General features: G+C 28.3%; 1 protein-coding gene across 1 annotated transcript in view; it reads right to left on the bottom strand.

Annotated features, from left to right (window-relative positions):
- LOC107162659 (MFS-type transporter SLC18B1-like) overlaps positions 1 to 10663 on the bottom strand; it is a 29300-nt gene extending 18637 nt beyond the window's left edge. The window contains exons 1-2 of the mRNA XM_089220303.1: positions 9812 to 10663; positions 2612 to 2707 (exon numbers count right to left, since the gene is read on the bottom strand). Coding sequence (XP_089076429.1) covers positions 2612 to 2707; positions 9812 to 9916 — 201 coding nt within the window. The 5' untranslated portion in view covers positions 9917 to 10663. The remainder of the gene's footprint in view (positions 1 to 2611; positions 2708 to 9811) is intronic.
- Positions 10664 to 11127: the final 464 nt, after the last annotated feature.

The following is an 11127-nucleotide window of genomic DNA, read 5'->3' on the forward strand; positions in this document are numbered from 1 at the left end:
ATGGGAATAGAATTTTATCTTAATAATTTAATATGATTTTTTATTGACGAGATTTAAATTTTAATTAAGTAAATTGCAACGCAGAAAAGAATATATTGTGACGTGTGATAACTACAGGTGATTAATTTTTAGATACGGAATTTATAATGACATTGTTCGGAGAAAAAAATAAAAAGGAATTCGGAAGGCTCTAATTTAATTTAATTTTTGTATCGTTTTTTGGTGTAACATGTATATTATTTTGCTTAAATACGTAGGTAGTGGCATTTAATATTTGACTGCCTTTAAAACTAATGTAAATATTTTATTTATTTTTAGTTCTTAATTTTATTTTACTTATATCTTTAGCAAAACTCCAAAACAATAGCGAAATTTACAAAAAAGTTAAAACGAATACTCGTATTGCAATTTTTTTTTTTAGTTAACAATGGTTAGTAAAAACCTCAAAGGTTTTATTTTTGTAAATATGCTTTGCAGTTTAGACTTTTTCGTAAAAATAAAGAATTCTTATAAAAGATAATTTATGAAAAGTTTTGAATAGACTTTGTATACTAGATGATCCATAGAAGTGTTAGTACTATACTCAATATTTCAAAAAATTTTTACTTCTTTTTTTTTAATAATCTAATGATATTTTAAAACAGCATCTCTTAATGTAATTTAAAATAGAATAAATATTTAAAAAAAATTCATATACCGAATCAGAATATAATTCGAAGTATATCTCTAAAAATCAAATTTTTTACAATCAGTTCATTAGTTATAGGTATGTATGTATTTAAAGTTTAGACTAGCGCAGTAATAGGCAACATTTTGTAAGGTAGCCTTGGTGTCTTATTGGTATCACTCTATTCAGATTATCTTAACTTAAAACGCTTATGACTAATAATGGTCCACAATTTAGTATGTATAGATTGAAATACTCCAAATCCAATAAATTACATAGTGCCATTATAATAAGTAAAAGAAAAATCCAAAATAATGAGTGGATTCGCTTAAATAGAAGGTCCTGTATACTTATAGTAAGTCGTAGTATCATCATTTCTAAGCGCTTTGATGTTATTATGTTGTTTATCAACCATGTTTGTTTCTATATAAAGAAAAAAACTTTTGCGTATCTCGAATACCGATCATGCTGTCTTAGACATTTTATACCACCTCGTTCAACATTTCCACGTTAAATTTTTTCGTATAAGCATTCTAATCTCCGACTGTTCATCGCTGTTTGTTACTAATGCTGAATACCCATAAAATATTAGATAAATATCAAATATACTATGCATTTCAACTTTAAGTTGTACCAATTCTGTTGACGTTGTGATTAAAAAATTGTTTTAAAATGACGAGTTTTATACATTTATTAATGATATGAGAATTCAGAGAAAAAAATACGAGTATAATATAATATGTAAGAATCGTAACATATAGTTCTAACAAAGCTAATATTATGACCATCTATCTAAAATGTATGTGGTGCGAGTATGAGTATGTAAGAGTGATTATTTTGCTGGTAAAGTTTGATCCCGACTACGTCGTTAAAAATAGTTACATACGTTGTAATGTGATTATTAGTACCTATTGTCGAATTTGAGTGTATAACGACTGTTTAATCTAAATTACAGTTTTTACTAACATAACTCGCCATAACATCATGAAGGCATATACTGCTTAATATTTGCCACAACAAGGCATGCAATTTAACAAATTAAAACGATTTTATTTATCTGATTGTGTTTTAGTGATTTTATAGTGTCGTAAAATATATGAAATACGTAGGTAAATGTTTAAGCCTGATTTCTTGTGCATACGTTTAGAGTGTACATGTCTAAAGTTAATGTACCATCGGTATTCGGTAGACATTTTATAAAACATAGTTTATTTTTTAAAGCTCGACTTGAAAATAATATTATATAATATTGGTTTAACGTTATTTAACATAAAGCCCTCTCCACATTGAGTGGATGTGTATTTTTATTTTTTAGTTTTCGTCTTCAAACATATTCTTAAAAGGCACGAATGGTCAAAAGGCACTCTACGTGCCCACGTATCTCATTTGTCTGGACCTTGCTACATTTTCAAGTTAGATACTTTATACAATTCTAATGTTTATCTGTATTTATAAATTATGCTGTTCGAATACAATACAGTTAAAATTGAATGGCAAGATACTTTAGTTTAATTATAATTATATAAGTTACAAACAAATTCATTTTTATCCAAAAGATAAAATTGATGCGAGCTTTTGGAAAAAATATTCGCTATTACGGTGTCTTATTAATTTTTAATTTTCACAGAAACAAAATAAATATTACCTTTCGGCTATCCATGCTCTATAGGCCACTAGATTTTAAAATTAAAAAATTGTTCGCCCTACAAACTTTGAGTTATCCATCCCTGCTATAAGATATCAAAATAAATTTATTTTATAAATAACCTTTAACAACTGTTATCATGTAAAAATATAATAAACAATAACTTCATGATTTGTATCAGTACAATAGGTACAATTATATTGAGTGTAGCAGAATACATTGATTTAAAACGTGATTATATTTTTGAATGCGAAATTTCATTTAATTTTTCGATACAGTACAAAAATTTGTTTACTTACGAGACTTCCAAAAACTGGCGACGTAATGAATGCCACCAGTTCGAAACTGCCGAAAACGAAGCCGTATTCTGTAGCTGTACATCCTTTCTTCTCGGCCTAAAACATACGACATAATATAGTATTAATATAAATTATAATAAATAATATACTATTTAACCTATGGGTAGGTGTTGATCAATTGTGAATTTGTGAATAAAAATAATGTGGACAATATCGTTTTAAGAGGACGCCACACCCACATGTAGTATGTCATCGTCTTACAAAATATGTACAACATTGCAAACACCTGTTTTGCAAGGGACCACTTTACTCCCTCTGTATTTATAGTAGAATAACCAAAATTCCACAACGTATAGGGAAGAACTTTATCTGTACTACATCGTCTTTGATTTTTGATGATATACACATAATTTAAGTTATCAATTTGAGAACATGAATTTTGTTTTTGTATTTTTAGTTTGATTATTAAAAAATCTTGGTTAGTGCTATAACAAAAAAAAAAGACACTATAGCGCAAATAAAGTTCTTCCCCCTAGGTATTGTGGAATTTTGGTAATTTTACGATGAATACAAAGGGAGTAAAATTTCCGCCCACAAACCAGGTTTTTGTTGAACATTTGCAAGACTCACACACATGAGTTTAGCCTATTTAATATTTATTATAATTTATAATTTATTATATTGTAAGTCATATAGCATAATTTTAATATTAAAATGTAAGTATTTATTTCTTATTGATGATGAATAAGTTAAAAGTACGTTTATGGCTTTACATAATACAGAACAGTTCATATTTTGATGCAAGGTACTTTTACGCAAAATAGACAACAATATAAGTAACTAGTTATTGACGTCGAATATGGAAACGACCTTCGTCAACTCTTAAAGTGATTATGGTCTATACTCTGTTTTATAACAATAATCTCAAAAACAATTAAACAAATAAATAAGTAATCCACATAGTTACATTATATCTATTCTATAACAGAGGAATTTGTACAAACACTCGCCAAATCCAAATAGATAGGTAAGTGATATTAATTTTCACGCGCGATTTTACAACTACACACATCACGATAAATATAAATAAACGTTTTAAAATCATTACCCCTAAAATATAAATGACTAGAAAATAAATATAATATTGCAGTGAATTAATACGCAATATTGTTATTATTATTATTATTTATGTCAGGTATCATTGTTTAGACTTATCTGCATTTTAATGCAAATATGTATTGATGTTATTTAATATAATAATACGACTGTCATTATTACACTCGTGTATTTATAATTTATATCACAAGCACGAGTATAGACTATATAGGTAATATCTAACCGAGTATTGCTATTGAGATTATCTATCGATGTAGAAAGATAAGGCGAGATTGTGAAAATACACGTGTCTACATTTTATATTTCAAAAACATGTGAAATCATACAACATTTCTAGATAGTATACATGTTATTAAAGGTATATGGTGTATTATTATAATATATTAGGGATGCAAATTATCGATCATTTACAATGATAATTAAACGTGACAACAAATATACAAATAAAATATTTAATGTGCAAAACCGTAATGCGTAGGTACATATTATTATTATAGCGATATGTAGGTACGTATTTAACAATTATTAAAATTTGCATCAACGAATGTGTTAAAATATTATTAATGCTTAAAGTTACAATATTTGGTAATTCTATTTAAAAAATTAGTTAAATTACCACCCTAAGTATTAAAAAAAAGATATCATGTTAAATTACGACTTTAAATCAACTTGTTCTGTATAAAATACTATGTTCCAATGTGTACCTACCATGCAAAATGTTATCATAGTTTTATCAAACGTTGGGATTTCGATTTTATCGATTTTATCTTAACTATGAAAAAACCAAAGACAGACGACTTTAATTGTTTGATAATGATTAAATAATAATAGGTATCTATAAAATAATATTTTTTCCACACTTCAACATTTACGAAATTAAAAGGACGTTATGTCCGCATGTGTTGTCTTCGTCTTACAAATGCGTAACATGGCGATTTTTACACTCAGCAGAACACGTGTAGCTTTGTTATTTTAAAATTTAGAGTGAATTGACCTCTTATAAAAATTAAAGGTAACATTATTATCGAGGGCTTCTCGTGGGATTTTTAATACATTTTTATTTTAAAGCGAGTTATGAGTATTTTAAGATACACTCACAATTTACAATTTTATAATACTCATAACTCCCTTTAAAATTAAAATATAATAAAAAGCCCATGAGAAGCCCATGAGAAGCCCTCGATAATAATATTACCTTTAATTTTTATAAGAAATCAATTCACTATAATTTTTAAACTAACAGAGCTACACGTGATCTGCTGAGCGTAAAATTTGTTATGTTACGTACTTGTAAGATGGAGACTAGTGACAACACATGGTGGCGAACGTCATCTTAATAATTATTATTTATTATTATCCAAAATGCTATTCATATTTTGTTCAAACGATTCGTATATACATTCTCGAAAGTTTGTAATTTGAAAAAGTGCAATCAAATAACTGAAATAAATTGTGTGCTCTTCGAAAATGTTATTAACAAAAAGTGTGTTTATCTTGATAAAATAAGTATAAAATAATATTTTTTTTTAAATTAATGTTTTCAGTAAATAATTTAATTTTTATTGAATTATAATTTTCAGACTTTTATAAAAATATGATATAGGTACCTCAAGACTGTACTTAGTTTTAATTTATATTTAGAACATTAAACTAATTATAATTAATAATAATTAAAATGCAGTTAAAAAGTTTCTATTGGAATAAAAGTCAATTTTCTTTAGTTCATACTTTAAAATGTACTAGATAGTAGATAGTAGATACATTGAATTTTAATTTAATCTACAAACATTTCGACTAACAACTAGTAGGTATACTATATAGGCTATACTATATGAAGATAAAACTATTAATAATTTGAATCGCTCTAACCTTGACAATATTTTATCAATTTTGACATATATCATCACAATAGATGTAAACGTATTTAATGTGAGAAGGCACGTGGCAATGCGAGAGCTGTCGCACTGACCAGGTAAAAAAAAAACTGGCGGAGTTTACATATACCCATTATAGGTAAGAAAAAAAAACTGGCGGAGTTTACCATAGACCTATTATTACCTTTTTATCTCGACCGATATTCTGGCGGAGTTTACAATCGCCCCTATATTGATTATTTAAAGCAAAAGTAACCTAAATATTTGTGTGAGGGGTATTACCAGTGGGTGACTTCCCCTATCATGGGCATCATGTTATGTTCATTTCTAATTGTTATCATAATGACTTATTATACATATTATGTGTATAGATTGTCTTTTTCTTAATAAAAAAAAAAAAAAATGAAAAAAAGTGAATTACAAAATACAGAGTAGGCACCTAGTTTAATTTTGTACTTCGTCGTATCTCAAGTTTCTAAATCAACTAAATATGCATATTTAAAACTTAACTTATAGGTTAATAGTAACCACTAACCATGAGTAAACCATTTAAATCGAATTTGTTATAACAGGATAATGAATTAGTTTTTTGCAATATAAAAACTTATATTGATTATTAAATTAATAGATTATTTATTAGACACAATTTATTGATATGATAACATCAATGAGTATTTCAAAAAGTAATTAATACTAATATAAATAATACTAAAAACTAGGTACTTAAAAAAGTTGTATTTAGTATTTATATTTTTTATTAACGATTCAATTTAAAAACGATAAAAATTAAACAAGAACGAAATTGTTGTCCTAACTCCCAACACATTGAGTATGCATATCGTCCAGCGTCACAAGGATCATATTATTATTTTTTTAATAGAAAATGCGTTTACGACCGTTGAGAACAATGCAAATTTATATGTGTAGCTAATCGAATGCGGAACAGCGTTTAGTTTTTGTTATTTTTTATTCGGCGTTCAAAGTTACAAACAAGAATCACAGGTGTTTATTATTATTAACCATTATGTCGTAATAATTCGTCTATAGTACCTCCTCTACTTCAAATATGCAGTAATCCACAATACTATCATATTTTAAATATAATTATTATTGATAAATAAAATTTAATATGTGATGTTGATATTGTAAGCCACGCGTAGTAACGAGTATAACTTTAGTGGCATATACATATCTAAATCGGTATACAATATAGATTTAAAATAAAAATAGATTTATCAATTTTCATATTAAGATAAAAAATTCTACTAATTTTACACACTCAATGTGTAACACAAAACAAGTCATTTAAACTTTAAATTATTTGTTTACACAAATAGTTTGTCGTAAAGTACATTAATTATAGGTATCTATAACTATAAGTCATTTATTATGAATCACTCGATTAGAGCTCATTGAAAAAAAAATTATTCGAATCTAGCAATGTTACTACGATATCATAAGAGAAAAATTTTTATATAACAATTAAATAATCTTTCATCTCTTTTACAATAGAATATGTATGTTTCCAATAAAACATTTAAAGCAGTATATATAATTTATCTTCTGTAACATTTAATATTTTTTTAACTCTCTTATTTTATAATAAACATATGGATTTTGTGTTTTTTTATAAATATTTTACCAATATTTTGTATTTTATCATCGTATCAATGAAATTTAATAAATATGTTTAATTAAAGGATTACTACATGATTATTATCCATCTAATTTTACTATTATCAAAAATTATTTTTCACGCTCTTAAAATTGATTCCAATATTCAAATTTCATAATATAATAAATAACGTATAATAATATTATTATTCGTACTAAAAAAATCACAACAGCTTTGAAAAAACGTTTTGAATTTGGAAAACAATAAATATTATTACAATACAATCGTCAAAGTTTGATCTAATCGTTAGATTTAAAGTAAACCAAATCGTATGAAAACAAAACGTACGTTTACAATCTCACTTCAAGAGCAAACGTGGATTCGAACCGTAATTATCGTTATTTTGAGGTTAATCACGTTCATTGTATTATCACCGTTATCGGATAACCCTCGTGTACCTACATTTACCATAGATAATATATACATGGATAGGACATACCATGTATTCAAGTGTGACCGAAGAGCATACTAGTTACCAAAATGGTTAATTAAAATTAAGGTGTGGTATCAACCATAGGTGATAACGAAAACGCAATTTTTGGCGCACATCGAAGAGAAAAATCTGTACAGTGATATTATTTATTATTTGTATTTTGCATTAAGTTGCTTATAAGTTATAATATGTTCGATAGTTTACATTTAATTGGTCAAAGAAATATTAAATAACTGTTAAAAAAATTATTGGTGTTTAAATAAAATTAATTTAGTGAACTTTTATCTAATTTTTGATTGTTCGTTCATTTTTTTTATTTCGTGAAACATTCTGATGTCCAAGTATTTGTATATCACTAAATTTGTTAACTTACTGGTCTCTATGAGTATTTTAAATAAATAATATTAATAAATAAATAAATAATGAATTAAGATGAAATTAATAATTGTATTGATTCAAAAATTGGCACAAATCAGATTGAAAAAAATGTTATTTATCATAAACCAGTATCTGTAACCGCATATAACCAATATGGTAACGAGTAGACTCTTCACTCACAGCATACCGTGTATAATAGGTATAGGGATGTTCTATCCATTTATATATTATCTATGACATTTACAGCAACAGGTAGATAATTGCGAGAAAAAAAAACGGAATATTATAATATAACACAAGACTTAATAATATCTATTCTAATTATCCTAATATGAGCGTTTTCCGTTTGGGCCTTAAATCAGTTACCTTCCATTTGAGCCAATTTTTGTATACCATTTGGACGAAGTTTTACAATTTGCCATTTGCCGTATGGGCGAGATTAGTTCGAGATCGTTTTAACGATGGGATTTTCTTTCCAATTTTAACAAATTTAGAGCCATCAGTATTTTAAATTTGAATAGGTATTTATTGTATTATAGGTTTATTTTTAAAGGAATTTAAATTTAAAGGAAAATTGTATTCACTGTTTTTAAATTTAAACCCATTACCAAATTAAATTGAAATAACAAAAACGGTAATAAAACACTGTGTCTACCTATATATAACACGATCACCACAATTAAATACTTATTATTTTAGAGCAGCTGTGGTTAGATGTTAAACGTGTGAGAGCACAAAACAATAATATAGTTTCATCCGATATCGTATTCTTTATTATAGTAGCCCAAAGAGTATATTTTATTGGTCGTAAACAGTTTGGGCGAATGCATATAATATGCCATCTAAGAGACGGTTTATTCAATTAAAACTACCGTTTGGGCGAGGGCCGTATTATTTTTAAGACATTGAAAAATGTTGTAAGTTCTCAACAATCAAAAAACAGTATAATTTAATAATATATGATGTATTATATTATAATAATAAATTAAAAGTTATTTATTCATAAATAATTAATATTCTTATCTCACAGTAAAAAATATAAAAATGTCATAATATTTTCTCAATATAAAGTTTAAACTTGAAATAATTGTACATATACACATGCATATTTATAGATCAATAATCATAATTATTCCAAGTCATAATATTTTTATTTATTTATTTAAGACACTTAAATGTTACACTCTTTACATAATACGACTATACGAGTAACGCGATATTATTATTCTTTTTTTTATTATTATTCTATTGTTATTAATCAATTCACATTTCAATAAAGTGAATTTATATATTATATAGCTAATGATTAGAAACGATATCATCAGTATTTAGGTTTTTACCTTGAACAGGTAAAAATAATTCTACTCGCCCAAACGGTACTATTGATACTCGTCCAAACAAACTATTAATTTTTGGTAAAAATTATTACCCAAACGGCCACCGACTATTTTATTCGAGTGCTGAAGCAGTGTCATTATACAAGAAACTCACACAAAAGGTGTGTTTATTTTTTAATATCTATTCTAACATAATATTACACGAAGCGTGTGACTTAACAATATCGATGACGTTTGACAGAATCGTATGTTAGGAAATTTTGCTGTGCGATAAGTGCCAGTGTGATTAGTAACGTTCTTTAGCTTTAGGAATCGTATGCACAACGGATTATCGGTCATGGGCTGGTAACTATGGGGTTTTTGGTGCTGCAGTGCAGTTTTACTCACTTCTTCAGGATAAAATGGTGCCTGCAACGATATACAAATGGCGCAACAAAAGTGCACGGATCCGACCACGGCCAATATTATCCATTCGGAGAGTGTGAACTTCATGGCAACGGCGTCCGGGTGTCCTCAAGGGTTTGGAGGAAGTGGTCGTTCCGGTCGGGGCGAAGATCTATGATGTGTGGCGCGAAGATGGACCACCAAAAATCGTTTCGTTATTGTGACACGATAATCACACTATTGTGTTCTCGGCGATGACGATGTCGCTACAACGGATGGATCGTGCGCTGGAAACGACGAATCGATTTGTGGGGAAAAAACACACGCACACAGGCACGCGAACGGTTTAAATTTTAAATATTATGATTATACTAAACCGTATAATATGATATCGTCCGAGTCCGAGTCGCGTTGGTCGTACGATAATATTATGTTATATTATACAAATAATATTGTCGATAACTGATTACCGTTGTGTTATTATCAACTATATATTACTATAAACTATAGATATTATTATTTGCACCACACACGCACACTGCGGACTGGACGTATGTGATGGCGAGTGGTGACTGCTGGCCGGCTTACGGCGTTTCGTCAATTTTAATTCAAAAAATTATAACAATAATATCACAATAACGTACTACACGACGATCGACGCGCGGGCCTGTGTCGAGTGTCGACGCGCTCGACAAACCGGGTGTACTAATCGCGTCCGTCCGAAACTCGATGTCCGCACACACACGCACACAAAGTGATTGTGAAAACCCGCAGATGGTTACCGATTCGCGAGCGGTATTAAATGCGGTACAACAACAGGTGTAGATGTGTAGAAATCTATTAAATAATTACAATATTAATACGATATTACGATTAATTGTATACCCATTGTATAAATTCGTGTTGTTTGTGTATTTATAATATTATTGATATCATTATCATGGTTATTATTCGTTCCGAGAGATTATTGTACTATTGTAATAATTAATAAAAACACGACCACTAAAATTTAATATCTATTTATAATATATATTTTTATGCGCGCGCGCGCGCACGTGTGTGTGTGTGTTATTATGAAAGATAACGACACCGCTGCGTGTGAGCGAGTGCTCGTGTTCGGTTCAGTGTGCATCCGGATCCGGTCTACCGTCGATGATGATCTCGCGGGGAGTTCACCATTTGCTTTTAAAATGTCCTTTTCATGTTCCGATTGCGCTCAAAACATTTTAGGGTCGATATACCAATTATTGCGTTTTAAAAATTTTAGGGTCGATAGACCAACATTGCGCTCGATACATTTTACATTACCTAAGGAAAAC

This window comes from Diuraphis noxia, unplaced genomic scaffold, assembly GCF_037042655.1.
Source record: "Diuraphis noxia isolate RWA-SAM2 unplaced genomic scaffold, SU_Dnox_SAM2 contig0002, whole genome shotgun sequence".
Lineage (NCBI taxonomy): Eukaryota > Metazoa > Arthropoda > Insecta > Hemiptera > Aphididae > Diuraphis > Diuraphis noxia.